The sequence below is a fragment of the Oryzias melastigma genome, linkage group LG7 (assembly GCF_002922805.2).
Source record: "Oryzias melastigma strain HK-1 linkage group LG7, ASM292280v2, whole genome shotgun sequence".
Taxonomy (NCBI): domain Eukaryota; kingdom Metazoa; phylum Chordata; class Actinopteri; order Beloniformes; family Adrianichthyidae; genus Oryzias; species Oryzias melastigma.
This window is the reverse complement of record NC_050518.1, coordinates 32,370,534-32,389,321: the sequence shown is the minus strand read 5'-3', so window position 1 is coordinate 32,389,321 and position 18,788 is coordinate 32,370,534. Positions and strand designations below refer to the sequence as shown.

At 44.5% G+C, this 18,788-nt stretch overlaps 1 protein-coding gene across 4 annotated transcripts in view; it reads left to right on the top strand.

The window, feature by feature from the left end:
• gripap1 (GRIP1 associated protein 1) overlaps positions 1-18,561 on the top strand; it is a 31,672-nt gene extending 13,111 nt beyond the window's left edge. For 3 of the 4 annotated variants that reach the window (XM_024263865.2, XM_024263866.2, XM_024263868.2), the window contains 17 exons: positions 133-232; positions 1,433-1,510; positions 2,082-2,162; positions 4,709-4,843; positions 5,678-5,773; positions 5,855-5,965; positions 6,083-6,184; positions 6,265-6,378; positions 7,766-7,843; positions 9,687-9,782; positions 10,858-10,914; positions 11,035-11,134; positions 12,695-12,825; positions 13,586-13,702; positions 14,036-14,129; positions 14,208-14,380; positions 16,816-18,561. In XM_024263865.2, the coding sequence (XP_024119633.1) occupies positions 133-232; positions 1,433-1,510; positions 2,082-2,162; positions 4,709-4,843; positions 5,678-5,773; positions 5,855-5,965; positions 6,083-6,184; positions 6,265-6,378; positions 7,766-7,843; positions 9,687-9,782; positions 10,858-10,914; positions 11,035-11,134; positions 12,695-12,825; positions 13,586-13,702; positions 14,036-14,129; positions 14,208-14,380; positions 16,816-16,896 (1,744 nt within the window). In that variant the 3' untranslated portion in view covers positions 16,897-18,561. The remainder of the gene's footprint in view (positions 1-132; positions 233-1,432; positions 1,511-2,081; positions 2,163-4,708; positions 4,844-5,677; positions 5,774-5,854; positions 5,966-6,082; positions 6,185-6,264; positions 6,379-7,765; positions 7,844-9,686; positions 9,783-10,857; positions 10,915-11,034; positions 11,135-12,694; positions 12,826-13,585; positions 13,703-14,035; positions 14,130-14,207; positions 14,381-16,815) is intronic. The other variant, XM_024263867.2, reaches the window with a different exon arrangement.
• The last annotated feature ends 227 nt before the right edge of the window (positions 18,562-18,788 follow it).

Sequence of the window (18,788 nt, the reverse complement as noted above, 5' to 3'; positions counted from 1 at the left end):
CCAGACCAAACCAACGATTCTCTTCAGAAACTCTCGACTTTTTCACGTCTTAATTCTCCTTTGTTAGTGGGTCGAGTGTCTCTGCTTCAGTCTGCATCATCTGCTCTTCATCAGGACTTCTATGTGTTGCAGGACGAAGATCGATGAGATCAACCAGAGGAAAGAAGAGGAGCTGAAGGCTCTGAACACGTGCATGCAGAAGCTGCAGACGGACCTGACGGGGGCCAATCGGGTGAGCCCGCCCCACATCTCCCCTCCCAGATTGCTCTGCTCGGGGGTTTCCTACCAGACACTAGAGCTGGGCGATATGGAGAAAATCGTAAATGTATTATTTTATTTCACAATAACCATATATATCACAATATACAACATTTGTTTCAAAAAATCGGAAGTATTTAAAGAGATTTTTTATCCATCATTTAACAACAAATCCTGAAAATGTCCTCCACAGTTTTCCATCCCTAAGGTTCTGCAAAACACGACATTGTAGGCGTTACATTTTAATACAAATCCGTCGCTTTTCTCCGCAGCAGAATCAGCTGATTCACGTTGGTCCCATCCCCGCTTCAGCTGTGAGAGCTGCATGTCAGGGAGGCTGCGATTCTCCGCTTCAGAATCCGCTGGAGTCACATTAAATGCATCAACTGTTGAAGAGTTACCTTAAGCAAAAGACTGTAAACACTGGAGCTAAAGCTCCGGTTAACGCTAATTCATTTTTTTAGAACTTATGTCAGTAAGTGGAACTTCAGTTTCAATTTTTAAACAGAAAAGAAGCAGCCTCGCCTGTACATGTTCTACGGATAATAATAACTATTTTAAATATTAAAATGTTCCCACAGTTTCAATAAATCGGTTAGTACCAAATAAATAATTGATTGTTTAATTTTAGGCATTTTATTTAGGATTAGATTTGGACATTAGGGGTGGGGGGGCAAGAAAAAATGTGCATTTTTGGGGTTAACTGCAGATAGATTTGGTAATTTTAAAACTTTTTTCTAGCATTCTTCTCTCCCAGTTTTTGTAGATTTGGTTTCAAGACGTATAAACGACATGTTTTAGTTTTTATTTGTGTCCAAAGTTCAAAGATATTTTGTTTGTTTTTATAAGTCGGCCTCATGGAGCACATTTTTGATGTAATTTATATGAGAGTATATTTATGATTTGAGGTACTGTATAGATGTTTGATCAAATATATGTTTTGAAACTTTTCAGAAGAGTATATTTTGGCTTTTATCTCGTTATTTTTTTCCAGTTCTTTTTTTTTCTTTTTTTTTTTTTTTTTACTTTTTACTGAGAAAAAAATATGATCCATTAAAATGTATCGTCGTATCGCCCAGCTCTACCAGACACTAGAGCGCAGCTTCAAAGAAACTAGAAACTTCTCTTGAAACATCGAGGAATGCATGAAGTGACTGAAAGTGTTTGTGATCAGACCACCGTGGAGCTGAGAGAGCAGCTGCAGAGCCGAGACCGGGAGCACCAGGAGGCTCTGCACAGCCTGAAGGACCAGGTAACACGCTCGTGCACAGACCGGTACGGCTGCACACGCGTGCACACACGGAATCAAACCCTCGGAATTCTGCCCCGATCTGCAGCTGTGTAGAAAGTTGTGGAGTGAACTCCACTTTGATCCTGAGTGGGTTTTGTTCTGAGCTGCTCTGCTGTCACTTCTCTGGAGAAGGATTTTTTTAACCCTTTAACACCTGAGGTGTCGCTGGTGACGCTTAAACACTAAATCTTTAACGTATTGTAACTTTTCTGTTGTTAACAGGATAATTCCAGTAGATTGTGAAGGAGAAAAGCGGCTGTTAACGATTGGAAAGTGACAGTGAATCAGAGAACAGAAACACTGGAGCTCAGGTGTTAAAGGCTTAAAGAAGTCTTCTAAATGCTCACATTAAAACAGAACAGTGTTTTCCAGCTGCTGACTGAACTGTTGCATTCTCCTTTCAAGCTTTGCTCCCCTTTTAACTTCACTTCTCTTTTATCTTTTTGCTCTTCCTGACATTTCTCCTCCGTTCCTCGCCACCTCTCTGCTGCCCCCTGCCTGTGGTGTGGTGGCACTGCACACGGCCACATAGAGCGCAGTCAGTCAGGAGCAGGTGGAGAACATTCTGCAGGAGAACGATGCTCTGAGGACAAACCTAGCTGCTCTAGAACAGGTAACCACACCTGCAGAGTCTGACGGACTCGTGTCATGCTGACAGAATGAAGGATGTAGAACAAACGTCCCGTCATCTCTCAGTGCATGGTATCCACCTGGAGATGAAGCTAGAACTTAAAACCTGCTGCAGGGTTAAACCATCATTCAGTCTGTTTTACTTCCATTAGAAAATAACTGTGACTTTCTGTTCAATACATCAATAAACACTTTGCATGACAAATCCTATAATGTATGTTTGTAGTTGTTGATGGGACCAAAGTGAGGAACCTTTATGAGGCTGTCAATCATCAGTACAACACCAGAACCAGCAGCTGAAGTTTGATTCTTGTCTGCAGTTCCTGCGTGATCCTGTAGATGTCAGAATTGTAATCTTGTAATCTTTCAGGAGAACTCTTGTCTGAGGGTTGAACTGTCGGCTCTCCAGCAGGTACTCATCCAGAACCTTAACCTTGGACTCATGTACTGTAGAAGTTTAGTCTAGAAATAGATTCAAATAACAGAACTTATCCAGAACCTCTCGATGGACTTTCAAACTCTGATCATGAATGCACCACAGCCTTTTAAATGGAGATGTGGATTCCATGTTGCAGGGGACAGGTGCTCTGAGGACCCACCTGTGTGCTCTGGAACAGGTAACATCTTCAGGTAGAACCTGTGCTGTAGGACATCCCCAAACTCCATCGGGTTCCTGCTGTAGAAGCTTTCAGCTCTGAGATCTCAGAATAAACAGACTGTATCTGGCATGAAAACGGATTCAGCTTCCTCTACTGAATGTTTTAATGGATCGTTTGAGACCTTTAGAAATGATAGAACACATTTCACTCTCAGGGGTTGATTTATCAGCAGGTCATTTGAAATGTGCGTTATGATTCGCCGACTTCAGTCCACTTTCTGTCTTTCATGGTTCCATTTAGTTTATAAAAAAACACAAGTTTTGTTTTTGATGAACAGAAACAGGAAAAAGTTTCTTTTCTCATTAGTAATTCCTATTTCTAGAGTAGTTGTTGAATCCATGACAGGCAGACACTCTGCCACTGTGCCAGAGGTCGGCAGCCTTCAAGTCAACTTCTAACTAACTACAACCCAGTAGAAGCCATGAAGTCTCACTTCACCCTTTAGAAAATAAGATACTGATTTGTACTATTATTATGATTATTTATTTATGTCACAATAAAACAAAAATAAAGAGAAAATAGACATTTTTCCCTAAGTATGAAGTAGTTTAGCCCTGCGACAGACTGGAGACCTGTCCAGGGTAAACCCCGCCTTCGCCCATCAGTAGCCGGGATAGGCTCCGGCACCCCCGCGACCCCGAAAGGGAGGAAGTGGACAAGAAAATGAATGAATGAATGAATGAAGTAGTTTATAACTTGAGAGAAGTTTTCATGACTTCCTTTCAAAATAAAAGACACCTTGTCCCATCCAGGATAATCTCAATGCTGAAAATGTAATGGTAGGGAGTGTAATGCCAGCAGTGATTCTATCTAAAAAGAAAACTACAAAAAGTTTATTTTACTGTTTTTGATGAATCCCACCCAGAAATGTGTACATTTGACTTGCTAAAATTTAATCTGAGCTCATTATAAGTGACTCTTTCCAGATTTTTAACCTTTCTAAACATGAACTGTCTGCTCAACCAAACGGTGGGAAACATTTAGAAAACATGTTTTTAAAAATATTGCTTGTGTGCATTACTCCCCAAGGTACGGAGCCTCTAAAGGGACATCGAAGAAAAATAATTGAAGAAAAATTTTTTTCCCCCCCAAAAATTAAAATAATAAAAAAAATAATAATTCTAGTTCGTAACAGATGAGCCCCAGATAGTGACCGTTGCGCATCAATTAGTAACCAGAACTTTTTTTTTTATTCAAGTTTTAGAAATAAAAAATGACCATCTGATGTGCACCAGTTACTAACCAGACCTTTTTTTTGGTAAAAATTAAAGTAGTAAAAAAAAAAAAAAAAATCTGGATAGTAACTGGTGTGCAACAGTTACTAATCAAAGACATTTTTTTACTTCAAAGTTTTTTTAACGGAGCCCCGAAGTGGTTTTACAAAAACATTTTTGTTTAATTTGTTTTCACAGATCAAACTGTTTAGAGGTGGAACTTCTACACACATAACAAATATTCCTGCACCAAAAATAATAATTAATAAATAACACGCGTACTGTGAGGAGTGCTGAAACTTAAGAACCTTCTAGAAACAGTTTAGTTCTGTGGAAATGCTCTTCAAGCTCTAATGCAGGGACAGCTGTGCTGGAGGATCCGTGGTTGATCTGCTGTGAACTTCAGTTTTTAACAGTCTCTGCTTCTTTCATCTGCCTTCAAAACAATCTTGACTGTCTGAGATGTTTCTGTTGCCATCAATCCTCCTGAACAGTGAGGGGCCGCCTCCTTTCCCCGACGCCGTCTGTCTCCTGCCCCCCCCCAGCTCCCTGCTTTTGCTTCTAATTCATGTTTGTGTGCGAGTCCGTGCACATGCTGTTCTGCTGTGAAGCTCTGCCGTCTGATAATCGCTGTAACGTCATTAAACTGTGTTCAGATCCAGACGGTGAAGACGCAGGAGATGAACCTCCTTCGAGAGCAGCAGGAGGCGCTGACGGCCGAGCTGCAGCAGCGGCGGGCCGACCAGGAGGCTCTGATGGCGCAGAAAGATGACCTCAACTCTCAGCTGCAGGTCAGAGACAACAAACGTCAAACATGGCCGTCGACTGTCCAGTCAGGAGCCACACATCCTTTCTTTCTTACTCATGGTTGACCTTTTTTTAAACATCTGTAAAATACAAAAATGTCTTTTTCTCAGAAAAAGAGACTTTGATTCAGATCAATCAATCTAGGCTTAATAGATCAATAATTGATCCATAAAAATAGAGATCGGTCGAATGCATAAAGCTGAAGTCTGCTAGCTTGATGCTAACGTATAAAGGGATTTCCCATAAGATGGCTAATGCTAACGCTCAGTCGACCTAAACATACATTCTGACTAAATGAACATCTTTATATGAATTTTCCAAACTTTTTTAAGGAAACATTTTTTAAAGAAATTATTTCTAAATCCTAATTTTTGCTCATTCTTTCTTCTTCTGGAATAAGGTGTAACTTTATAGCACAAACGCCACCTAGTGGCCAAACTGAAACGCCCTCCAGGAGAGGCAGAACAATCGTTGGTTAATATGAATATCTTCAAAACATATATATGGATTATTTGTGTATTTGTAAACAAATGTGTCTAAATCTGTAAACTAAAAATGTAATTGAATCAAATTCAATTGAATGGATTAAAAGAATCGTAAAAAAACAGAATTGAACAGAATCAGTTCTGACTGGCTCTATTTATGCTTTCCCTTCAGGAACATGCATGAGCTCCCAACAGGAGAGCTCATGCATGTTCCTCATCCAGCCTTTCTGTCTTTTCTTTAGACGTTGGTTTTATTCCCGTATTTCTATTGAATGCAGCTGGGGGTGTCAGCAGCCCCCGTCATGCTGAGGGTTCTCGGGTCTTTTCCTGCAGGAGATGAGCTTCGCCAACAGAAAGCTGCTGGAGCAGTTAACAGAAGAAGGGCTGGAAAAGGAGAGGCTGCTCAGAGAACTGGACGAGGCCAAGAAGGTGAAACACACACCTGTACAGCGTCACACCTGTGCATGTGCACGGCCTCAAGGATCACCGTGAATGTGTGTGCGTGAGCAGACCGCCGAGAAGAGGAAGGCCATGCTGGACGACATGGCCATCCAGCTGATCCAGGAGAAGTCTGACCACAAGGAGGCGCTGTCTGACCTGAAACTGCAGCATGAGAAGGAGGTGAGCTGTCCATCAGAGCCCGTCTCTCATAGATATCAGTTTGATGGGGTAAAAGAGTGACAATGCACATCTCTGCTGGTGTCTTTGCTCGTCTCATCCTGCTTTCTGCTCCTTCAGGTTCTTGCTGTCAGAGCTCGCTACGAGAAGGAGCTCCGAGGACTTCATGAAGACAAGAACCGCTCTGAGGAGGAAATCCGACAGCAGCTGCGAGATGAAAAGGTAAAGGAGAGCGACGGGAGAATGAACGGGGTCCTGGGTCCCACAGAACCTCGTCTGATTAAGAACCTCTGTGTGTTCAGGCTCGAACGAAGGAACTGGAAGGTTTGCAGCAAAGGGTGGAGGAGCTGCAGGCTCAGCTTCAGTCGATGGAGGGGACCAGAGGATGGTACGAGAGACAGCTGAAGGAGGCGGAGGTGAGACCCAGAGTCGGGTTGTGGTACACCTGTCTAACAGCCTCAAAGGCCCCCGAGTGAAACTCCTGATGTCCTCTTCCAACAAAACATGAATCTTCTCTAAACTGGTCTGGAATTTCTCCAACATCTGATCTGCATCATTCTCATCCTGTTTCCATGGATCTACGGTTCAGTCCAACAGCAGCCTCTCCTAATGACCTCACAGACTGATTATAGCAATCACTAGTGATGACTCCATCCATGAAACTGTCCTACCAATCGGTCCATCAGTCCAGGACCTGCAGGCCGTACCAACAGGAGCAGACGGGGAGTTTGAGGCTCCCTTGAACCGTTCAGTTTAGAAAGTGTCTGAATCGGTTCCCCCTTTTTAAACGTGTTAATGCTGAGATATATTCACACTTCTCAGTCTTTTTACTGATCCTCTGAGATGATCAAAACACTGGTGAGATCCTGGCTTTTATTTTTATGGCTTCAAAATACAAAACCAACTCTTACAGACCAGAAAACTTCATATCTTCTGAACTGTTTTACTCTGTGACTTCTCAGAACCATTTTTCAGATTCTACAGTTCTGTATACTCACCGGTCGCTTTACGACTTACAACTTACTAGAACCAGGCTGGACCCCTTTTACCTTCAGAACCGTCTTAATGCTTGCTAGCATTGATTAATAAACGTACTGGAAACATTCCTCAGAGAGTTTGCTCCATATTGACATGACAGCATCACAGCTGCTGCAGATTCACCCACTGAACATCCATGATGCCGTTCTCCACCTCGTCCCAAAGGTTCTATTGGGTTCTGGTGACTGTGAAGGTCATTAGAGTCCAGAGAACTCATTGTTCTAGAACAGTCTGAGATGATTCCATGGAGTCTTATCATCAGAAGATGGTTCTCTGTGGTCATAAAGGGATGGACATGGTCAGCAACAGGTAGACTGTGGGCTTGGAACCATGATCAACTGGTACCAAGGGGGCCAAAGTGCACCAAGAAAATATCCTCCACACTATTATACTACCACCACCAGCCTGAACCTTTGATACAGGCAGGATGGATCCATGTTTTCATGTTGTTGAAGACAAATTCTGACCATCTGAATGTGGCAGCAGAAATGGAGACTCATCAGACCAACAACAACGTTTTTCCATCTTCTATTGTCCAGTTTGGGTGAGTCTGTGTGAATATCTCCTGTTCTTAGCCGACAGGAATGGTTCTGGGATGAACGTCATTCTCAGGCTCATCTTGGAAATTCTAGATCAAAATACAGAAAAAAAGGTTTCAAGCAATCAGATTCCTCCACAGATGTCCATGTGAAGACCTTCAGACACCAGAGGAGGAGAGGATGCAGGTCTGAGCTTTACCGCTGATCTGCTTCTGTCTGTGAACAGGAAAACATGGAGAAGGCGGCTCTGCAGCAGCAGCAGCAGACGGAGGAGCTGCGGAAAGATCACACACTACAACTACAGGTACACAAACACACGAAAGTGTCCTGCAGAAACATGGAACAGGAAGTTGAAGTGGAGTTCTGATGAGCTGATGTGGACAAATGAAAGACAGAAAAAGAGCCGTGTTCCTTTGTAATGAGTGGAGGCATAAAGCGTGGGTGAACTCTGACTCTGCAGCCTCATCATCAGTGAGGGGATGAGAAACGCTGGCCGCTCTCGGCCTGGATGACGTGGGAGACGGATGAACGGGGGCCTGCGCCGGTCTGCTGCTTCAAGCTCACCCAGGAAACTGAGCAGGCCAAGTTAATTAATGATGGAGGAGATGTAATTAGCTGCAGGTCTTCTGCTCTGTCGCTCTGCTCCGGGTGTACGCTCGTCTCTTTGACCGCATTCTCAGGCAGAGCAGCGTCTTCCTGTGCACGTGTGTGTTCGGAGGACATACGAGCCCTCAAAGTATGATTACACAAACAAATATTGTCAGGTGAGCCTGATGAGTACTTTTCTGGGACAAAGTAAAGCGAGAACATGTCGGGTCTTTCTGTTCCACTTAGGCGTCTGCAGAGCTCACTTCCTCTCACTGGAGCTTTTCTGCTGTTCTCTGTGGTTAATAATCAGTTGGTTTAACAAAAACTCTTCTAAACTTAAAGTATTTCCAGTACTAGTCAAATCTGCTAGTTAAATTCTTCCTTATTTATACCGTATTTTACAGAGTATAATTCCCAGTTTTTTTTCATAGTTTAGCCAGACTTGTACTCAGGAGCGACTAATTTGTGTTTTTCTTTTAGACATAAAAAGGCTCATTTTGTGGTTATTTTCCCAGTAAAGACCAGTTTTCTTTAGCAGTTGTTTCCTCTAACAACCACTAGAGAGCGCTGCTTCTTCTAAGTATTTGCTACTGACAGCAGCAGAAGAAGTGTTGTTCAAAACCAACATGGAAAAGAATCTGATTGTTTTCCTCTTAAACTTTGATATTTTTCTTATGCAGATCCAAAGATTAGTGTTCTGGTATCTTATTTTTTAGTTACGCTGGACTTGAGATTTGTTCTGAAACGTCAAACTTTTCTCCCAAATGTGCGACTTGTATATGGTTTTCTTCTTCTTGATTAGACGTTTTTCCAGAAAATCCAGCAGTCATTTATTTAACTCGTGTCTGTTTCTTTGATGCATGTTTGATTGTTGTTCTTCCTACTGTTGATCAAGTTATGATACATTTTTGTTTTGTTCATTTTTCTGAGTGTTCATGCATAATACAAAAGATTTAAACAAAAATGATCATAATATCTACATTTGTAGACGTGTTTCCTCTCAATCTCCACTCTTAACATGTAATGACACAGATCCTGTTGGTTTCTGAGCTGCAGACACAAACATCGATGGAGAGCTTCACCTGTCTGAAGCAGCTCTCTTGTTAGAGCTCATCATTTATTATCAGTGTAGGAGTAACGGATTACAAACTACTGTAATCTGATTACTTTTGTCAGTATTTGAGGAACGTAGCGAATTACGGTTCAAATTTTGGTAATAAATTACAATTACTGGACTACAGACACCCTGGTTACTTCATTACTAGGTTTTGAAGGCTCAGAGTTGATCGGTCCGAGTACAGACGTGGCCTCGATGCTGCGAGGCGTCCTCTCCTCCCGAGGACCAGCAGGTGAGCGGCAGAGCAGAGAGCCGCTCCGTTTACTGAAGCGATGGATGAAACGACTGCAGAGCTGCTCTGTGGTGTGAACACGAGCCGGCGGAGAGGCAGCTCAGCAGCAGCTCAGAACTGTTTATAAGACAGACGTAGAGAGAGAGAGACTGGTGCATCTCACTGTCGGGATACCTGCAGTCAGAGAAAATGAATGTTTGTGTTCCTCAGGAGAAGCAGTCGCAGGTGGAGGAGGTGAAGCAGCAGCTGGAGGAGGTGAAGAAGCAGAGGGATGAAAACGGCGACATCATTGAGACGCTCAGACAGGTGACTTATCCCAAACATGCATCAGCAGCAGAGCTGGGCGATGTGGAGAAAAAATCTAATCTCCGATTTTATTTCAATAACTATTTTATTTTAACATTTGCTTTGGAAATTGGCTTAAAGTGCATCTGAATACAAGCTGTAAAATGTTAGTAGAACAATGCAGCCGGTGTTTAGTGAGCGACCGCTCGCTTTAGCATCCTATAAAGAGAAATACTCATGCACTCATTTGACAGAACACTTCTGGTAGCAACAGCCTTCAATCTGATGTTTCTGTTTGGGGTTTGATGACATTGATCTCTGCCTCGAAAGTTATTCCACATTCATTAATTTTATTAAGATTTGATGTTTTCCTGAAGTTCTTGTCATTTCTAAATCAGGCGGGCTCTTTTCTGATTATTCCAGCAGTACATGAACGCAGCATTTCTTGAAGTTTGTATTTTTCTCTGAGAGATGTCGTCCAATTGGTGCAGTTGGTACTAAAATAAGAAAGTCACATTTTTCACAAAAATAAAGAAATTCTACATGTCCTGTTTCAAAATGTATTATTTTTTTGAATCAAAGTTAGCATGCCTTAATAATTAATAAAACACGCCACACATCAGCTCCTGGTCAAATGTTGGAACCTTTTGTGGCCCAGAAATCAAAAGGTTTGCCCACCCCAGGGGTAATGGCATACCCAGAACTTTGCCAAACATGAAGTTGGAGGGTCAGTCAACTGAAGGATTATGGGGGGTGAAGCCCCTCGCACACATGGTTCTGTTGGAGCTTCTGTGGTTGGTCACAAGGCAAATCTCAAAGGGAAACACCCCACTCTGTCAGGAAACGAGCAGGAGTTAATAATATGATTGTCAATCCGCTTTTTCTTTGTCCAGAGTCGAAGTACGAGAGATCCAATCTCTTTGGACCAAAGTAGGTCCTTTTGTTTGCATAAGTTTATTCTTTGGTCGTCCACCACAGGTGAATGTTTCCTGCCTTTATCCAGCTTTCATCTGAGCTGAATGCATTCTGGTCAACATGGAGCGTCTGTACAAAGAGAATGTGTTTCTGAACACGCCGTTTCCTCTGTGACCTGCAGGAGATCAAAGACACGGTGGACGGTCAGAGGATCCTGGAGAAGAAGGGCAGTGCGGCGGTGAGTTCAGGGTCCTCCGTTCACTCCAGAGAATCCTTCACTTTCACGAGTCATTGAAAAGAAGCCAAGCATAAAAACATTTAAAAATGAGTGCACGTGTGCGTGTGCATGTGTGCACAGCTGAAGGACCTGAAGCGGCAGCTGCAGCTGGAGAGGAAGAGAGCAGACAAACTGCAGGAGAGACTGCAGGAGATCCTGACCAACAGCAAGACCAGGACAGGTACGGCCTCCGGTCTGAGCGTCATCACGGCTCACTGCTGTCGCGGTGAACCCTCACGGCTGTCGCGGTGAACCCTCACTGCTGTCATGGTGAACCCTCACTGCTGTTACGGTGAACCCTCACTTCTGTCACGGTGAACCCTCACTGCTGTCACGGTGAACCCTCACTGCTGTTACGGTGAACCCCCACTTCTGTCACGGTGAACCCTCACTGCTGTCACGGTGAACCCTCACTGCTGTCACGGTGAACCCTCACTGCTGTCACGGTGAACCCCCACTGCTGTCACGGTGAACCCTCACTGCTGTCACGGTGAACCCCCACTGCTGTCACGGTGAACCCTCACTGCTGTCACGGTGAACCCTCACTGCTGTCACGGTGAACCCTCACGGCTGTCACGGTGAACCCTCACTGCTACATAAAGAGAGGAAGAAGAGAAGAATGTTTCTGCCGTTTTTCATCGATAGAAATCATGCAGGAACACGAGAGAAATCTCACTGGGTTAATCAGATTTCTTAAATTGGTTTTCTCCAATTATCTGATTAAGAATATCAGCTCATGTATTCATCCGCCACGTCCCAAAGTCCGGTCAGTGAATTATTGTCTGACCATAAACCGGTCCGTGTTTACATCAGGCGGCGAACATGCAAACATGCTAATGCTACAGCGCGGTCACTAAATCAACACTTTTTATGAAACTTTCTGTTATAAACTGCGTGGTGCCCCGCCCACCCTCACCTGCGGGGTCACTGAAGCTGGTGTGTGGTTGTTGTGAAGCCGTCTCTGGACTGCTGCTGAGCTCTGTGTGTTCAGACGGGCTGATGCTCAGCGTGACGGACATCAGGAGGTTCTGGCTCGGTCCAGAACTTCTTCTGCATTTTTCATGTGCAGCTTTGGTTGGATCAGTGAAGTGGACGCGGCGGCGTCTGCCGACACGTGGACGCACAAATGCAGGAGTTCCTCCCCGTTTCAGGTTAAAGTTTCTGCATCTTCACGTCCGAACAGCTCGAAGGTTTGCTGTCCGTCTGCTTTTACACACCGCCGTGCACACGCATGTGCTGGGCGTCATGCAGAATTCATGAGCGATGCTGAATGTTTAACAGGCTCCTCTGCACAAAGCTGAGAACCAGACATTTTAAAGCAGCCTGTGGACGCTCTCCTGCCTTTCAGAGGGCGGGAACGCCGCTTAACGGACAGTTTCTGCTCCAACAGGATCTCGGTGAAGGCTGTTTGTCAGAGGGACTCTCCCAGAGGACGTCCTGCAGAAACACGCTGCTTCTGGATTCAGTTTCTACGGATCAGATCGTTTACAACGTCGATGAAAACATGATAGAATTCTTAAAAACAAACAAACAAACTCAGACTGCTGGACTTGATGGGATTAAAAAGGCCTTAAAGTTTCCGGTCGATCAGAAAACAACAAAGAACAGACCAGACAGACGCGGTACACGTGGTTGAACTGTCGCTAGTGATCCGTACATCCATCGTTGATATACCCCGATTTTATGTCACCGCGGTGCCCTTTGAACTGACCCGTTTTGGATCGGCTGGTTCTGCCTCCAGGTCTTGAAGAACTGGTTCTGTCAGAGATCAGCAGTCCCAGCCGGACCCAGCAGACCGGAGACTCGTCCTCGGTGTCCTCCTTCTCCTACCGGGACATGATGAAGGAGACCCCATCCTCCAGCCAGAACAAGGTATGACGGCTTCAGAGTCCAATCCTGGAAACGCATCTGTCTGTCTGTCACTGAGCTGTTCAGAACCGGGCTTTGTGTCAGGTTCTTCATCCAGCAAACATTTTAAACTCTGAGAAACATGATTGTTTATGACATTAACAGCAGCAGCTCGCTCTGGACAGACACCATGACACCATGACACCATGACACCATGACACTATGACACCATGACACCATGACACCATGACACCATGACACCATGACACTATGACACCATGACACCATGCTGACATGTTTACGGATCAGGACAGGGAGGTGGAGCGAAGCCGCTGGTTCTGGTTCTGTTTATTCTGTCAGATGTTCTGACTTCAGAACCATCTACAGGGTTCCTACTGGGTCTGAAAAAGTCTTAAAAGTCTTGAATTTGAACGTTTGGAAATGAGGCCTTAAAAAGTCTTAAATATTGGTCTTAAAATGGTGCAGCTTAAAACTTTTACCATATGACTTTCTGATCTAAAGTTTTATTTATTTTAAACTACAATTATTTAAGTAAAGTGAGTTTAACATAACGCCCCCGGCGGGCAGACCAAACTCCAAACAAAAATGAAAAACTCCCCTAAATAACTCAAATTTGAATGAATCCCTAAAATCGATGTGTCGTCCAGCCCCGGCGTGTGTGTCACCTGTGCATTGGTGTGCGTGTTTCCAACCACACTGTTGCTGTGATGAAGACTCTGGTTCTGCTTCCTCTCTGACTCGTGTCCGTCTGCGGTTCCGTCAGTCCGGAGGCGGCAGCCCTCAGTCGCAGCGTCCCGCAGAACTCTCCGACGACGAGGTGGGCGAGCTGTTCCAGCGGCTCGCCGAGGTGCAGCAGGAGAAGTGGATGCTGGAGGAGAAGGTGAGCGCATCCTTCTGTTACCATGACAACCAAACCCTCCAGATTCAGCCCTCATCTGTTCGTTTACCAGAGTTTGGGTAAAGAAACGGCAGATTTTGGAACTGCATTAAGCAAATGTCTTCAGGTGAGCCTGGTGGGCTCATAAAACCTTAAATAAATGATTCATGACAGTAAAGAGAAGAACGCCACCTTCTATCATCTCACTCTTAGGTCCTTAAAGAGTCCAATCCTTGAGCTTCTGTTCAGAGATCAAACATGGAAATGTTGACAAACTTCTGAGCTCAAAATGTCAGAATTGACTTTGTGACAAAGTTACATGCTCCGCCCCTTCAGGTGAAACACCTGGAGGTGAGCTGCTCCTCTATGGCAGAGGACATCTGCAGGAAGAGCGCCATCATCGAGACGTACGTGATGGACAGCCGCAGAGGTGAGCTCTCCTCCTGCTGCAGATCCTCTCAGGACGCAGAAACCCTGAAACTGATGCCGTCCTCCTCCACCTCCTCAGACGTGTCCAGCAGTGCAGTCGGAGCTCACGGAGGCTCTCAGGGAGACAGAGGAGGTCTGGGTTCGGTCCTCAGAGATCTGGTCAAACCAGGAGATGAGAACCTGAGAGAGATGAACAAGAAGCTTCAGAACATGCTGGAGGAGCAGCTGACCAAGAACATGCACCTGCAGAAGGTCCGGCACACACCTGCACACACTTCAGCTCCGTTTGCTGGATTTAAAGCTGATCTTTTGTTCAGCTGCTTGTACTCAGTTACTAAATGCTCACTCATTCTCACTAAGCTTTCTAAAGCTAATATTTGCTAAGGAGAAGCAGAGTGGTGGAGAACTCGGTAGTCCTCCTCACATGAGCTGGTTTCATCTGAAGCTCCTCCTCTTTTGAGCGGTAAAGTTAAACAATTTTTTTCATTTAATGAAGACATGAAGGAATGAAAAGTCCTGACTCTGAATACATTAGCTGGTGAGGAATTTGGAGTTGTTCTAAAGATGAGCTGTTTCCATGACGATGAGCAGCAGGCTTCAATGGTGGTGGACTTTTTCCTGACCACCGACAGAGAAACGTTCAGCTTCAGAGACAGTGACTCTGGTGTGGAGGAGTTTGGTTTCATGTTTGGAGAAGTTTGAGGAAACGCTTGAGGAGAGAAGAAGGAGGTTGGCTGTAAAGAGAGCTGCAGTTCATCAGAAAACCAGTGAAAATGAATGAAAACTTTATGGAAAGTGATTCAGAAGGTAGAGGATGAAGAGGAGGGGGCCCTGGACGGAGCTGTGGGGGACACCTGAAGTGTCAAAGGAGAGCTGGAATGTGAAGGTCAGACGTGGATAAACTGAGAAGCATCATGGAAACGCTGAAGAAACCTCCGTGTGTCGGACTGGACGAGGATTTTTGGTTCATGGGGTGAAGTTCAGGTGCAGCCGTTCTCTCAGGTGTTCCTGGAAGAGATGAGACCAGAGGTTAGTGAGGAGTGAATGATGGATATAAGTAAAGATAGGAGACGAGGGAGAACCAAGACTGATGGAAGGGCAGCCATGTTTGATTCAGGGAGGAAGTTTCTACATTCCTACAGAATCTGGATGAAGAGTTTGGCCCCAGAGGAGGTTCAGGGCTGAGAGGTGTGGGAACACGGGAAATGTCACATGAGTGATGTTCACGTCTGATCTGAGTAAGGACATGTGTCTAGACCGCATGTGTCAGAGTCAAGGCCCGGGGGCCGGATCCGGCCCTCCAGATCATTTTATTTTATTGTTATTAATGACCCGATGTTATCTTGAGCTCATTTCTAAGTTGTATAATTTTGACAAAATATATTTTTATGGAGAGTAAAATATTAAAGTTATTTAAGGTTTAAGTTGATTTATTCTGGAATAATATTCCTGCCTTTTTATTATTCAGAATTATGTTAAAAAGTTACAGTTTTAAAGTTTTGAAAATTGTCATTCTGCAGCTTTTTGGATTATTTTGGTATTTACTAAGATTTTTTAGGCTATTTTGGAGTTCAGCTAATGTTTCAGCAACATGCTAGCTGTTTTGGCTAATTTAGGCTTTTCAATTCTTTTAGGATGTTTTTGAAGTTTAGCCATTTTTTAGCTACACGCTAATGGCTTTCAGCTCATATTTTAGCTGGTTATCAGCTTCAGCATTTTAAGTTATCAGTTTCAGCATCTTCAGCCGTCAAACTCAGCTCACAGCAGGGCTCCCCAAACACTCTCCAGCACTCTCGGCCCGGCCCTCAAACACTTTCAGCTTTTTTCTTTCATTCTGGCCACCAGATCGAGACCCAGATATAAAGTGACATTTTATTCCAGTCTTCTACAGTCTGTTCATCCGTCTGAATCCCTGTTGAATAGAAAAGAATACCGCATTGCAGTTCACCTGGTCTCAGTGCGATCCGCTGCTTTTTTTTTTTTTTTTTTTTTTCACCGCGCACCCTGTTCTTTATCCTGATTGGCTGGAGACCTTGTCAGTCAATCTCCTCCGTGTGTCTCCTGTGCAGCTCTTCAGAGATCCTTGTTTTCATGTTATAATTTGGGATTTGAAAATGTCCGTGTCTGTCTGAGTAAAGTGTCATGTATGTAGTGAGAGTCTGACATCTGTGATCTTAATTTGGGGGTTTGACCGTCGTGAGATGTTTTTAGAACGTAACTTCCCCAAAAAACGAGGGAAAAGAGTTTCACTTTGTTTCCCTCATGAGTTCAGGACAGCACAGCTGCTCTTTTATTCACACGTGTGTTTGTGCACGGATCATAAGAGCTCAGAGCTGGGGGGGGGTGGGGGGGTACAAAGCTCGTCACCGTTCATGAGAGAGGGTCATGAGTATCAACAACAAACGACATCGACACCAAAACTGTATAAAGAGCAGAAACCTGGAACCATTTCAGGACAGAATTTAAATCTGCAAGAAAAGAATTCCAAAAAGACCCGACTGCACAACCAACCTGCGCAGACGCCTGAGAACAACAGCCGGGCTGATGCTGTGGCGGCTTAGATGCCATGATAGCTTCTTTTAAACACACTGATACCTTTTTATGATTAAGGTCACGGAGAGCAAAACATCGAACTGTTCAATCATCAACTCACATCGTTTCTGTGATCACTGTGTCCCCGTCTGCAGGACCTGGAGCTCTTGTCCCAAGAATTAGTCCGACTCAGTAAGGGCAGCAGTCCTGGAGGCAGCACAGCCGGCTCTGGATGAGACTATCTCCTGGATCCGTTCCATCTCGTTCTTCTCTCTCAGCACTCCTGTCCCACTCCCTGCACTCATCTGCTGCTGTGGGGTCAGTCTACGTTCTGAAGCTGATCTGCTTTCACTGCTTCAGTCAAACATTTCGGACGTGACAAACTGCTGGACTCTGACACGAGGATGTGAAACGTCTCCGTGTGGAGAGGAAGCTGAAGGTGCCGGATGTCCTTCATTCATGTGATGATGCTGAATGTACTTTAAGTAGACTGCACCGGTCCAGGATTTAGACACTTTTCATGACTGACTGTAACTCCTCACCTTGTCTTAAAATGTGTTTTGATGGAGCCGGCTATGTCCTGGAGTGTGTTGTCTGGTCTCTGTGTTCTTTCTGCAGCAGATTCTCAGGGTGTGTCTATGACCTGGATTGGAACGTAGACCTAAACTCTTGCGCCCTTTCCCTTCACGCAACAGAAAACACTATTGCATGGAAACGGTTCAGTTACCATGTGACCAGATTCTTGTAAGATTGTTTCCATGGTAACTGTCGTCTGTTGTAGTGCTTCACAGATGTTCACTAAATGAGTTCTAAACCCAGGACTAATGATGCAGAGCTGCTGTCGGGTCTGAAGGATCCGGTTCTGTCACTACTGCGGCCCAGAGGGAGAAACAAAATCCGATTCCTGTGATTCCTGTGACCTGAAAGAGAGGAACGAACACATTTAGTCTGTAAAGTTACGCTCTGGCGTCTGTCGCACTGATAGAATCGACTGAATAGGAACCCAGCCGAGTTCTGCTCCTCTGACCTGACCCTGGAGAAACCTCAGCTTTTAAACAGACTAGTTAGATTAAAAACACTTCTACAGTCCAGCTCAGATCTGACGTTAGCCTGCACCCTTTCCTCCTCCGTTCTGAGTCGTAAACATTCAGAAGAAATTAGCTTTCAGGTGAACCTTGTTGTCAGTGTGTGTTGGGCTATGTCTATATCCCGGAGCCCACCAGTCTTCCATGATTGTATTAAACTTGAGCGAGGCTCAGACCGCCGTCCGGCTCCGGTCCTCTCCGAAAGCGGGAGTCTCACCTGACGCATGTCTGCGGTCTTCCTGTCCTTCAGACGTTTCCCGTCCAGGTGTGAGAACATCCACGGAGCGTGGAGCTGACCTGTGACACACAACGGCTTCTTAAAGCTGTCCATGCTCAGTGCTAGGCTCTGTCTAAAGCTGGGGTTTCATGAACTCTAAACGCTCTTGCACTACTTTGTGTATTTAAACACTTTCGATGTTCCAGACAGAAACAGAAAATCAGCTGTTTAGATGCAGCTCCCGGCCGGGTCTACTTCCTGCTATCCTTACAACTGAACAGCGACTGCACTTCTGCCTGCTCTGCCTTCATTCATGGACCTCTCTGTGGGCTCAGACTACGCCTTGGACTCGATGCCTGTAACAGCCGTGTTTTCAGTTTGCACCACCTGCTTTTTTTTGTGATCCAATCACCTGTTCTGACAGAAAAAGATGAATATTTTACAAATAATCTTTTATTTAAAAGACTTTTTGTTTTTATCGTCCATGTCTGTACATGCTGTGAGATGACTTGTAAATGTGCAAAGATTCCCTCCTATATTTATGTCTGACAACGCTAATTATTGTAACTGAAGAAACATAAAGTTCTGTCTGAAACGGAGGCGTGTCTGAGGTTTCTCTGCTCCGTTTCTGGTCTGATCAGAACCAGATCTCTTCAAACGCACATTACAGATGAAACTGCAGGAGTTACTGGCCTCTAGTGGTGGAGTAGGAGATTGCAGCCTCACACCGTTTGAAGGCCAGAGTGTTTATTTTTTATTTTATTTTTTTTGCATTAATGATGATCTAATAAATCCTCATACATGGACGTGCTGCCCCTGAAGGTGA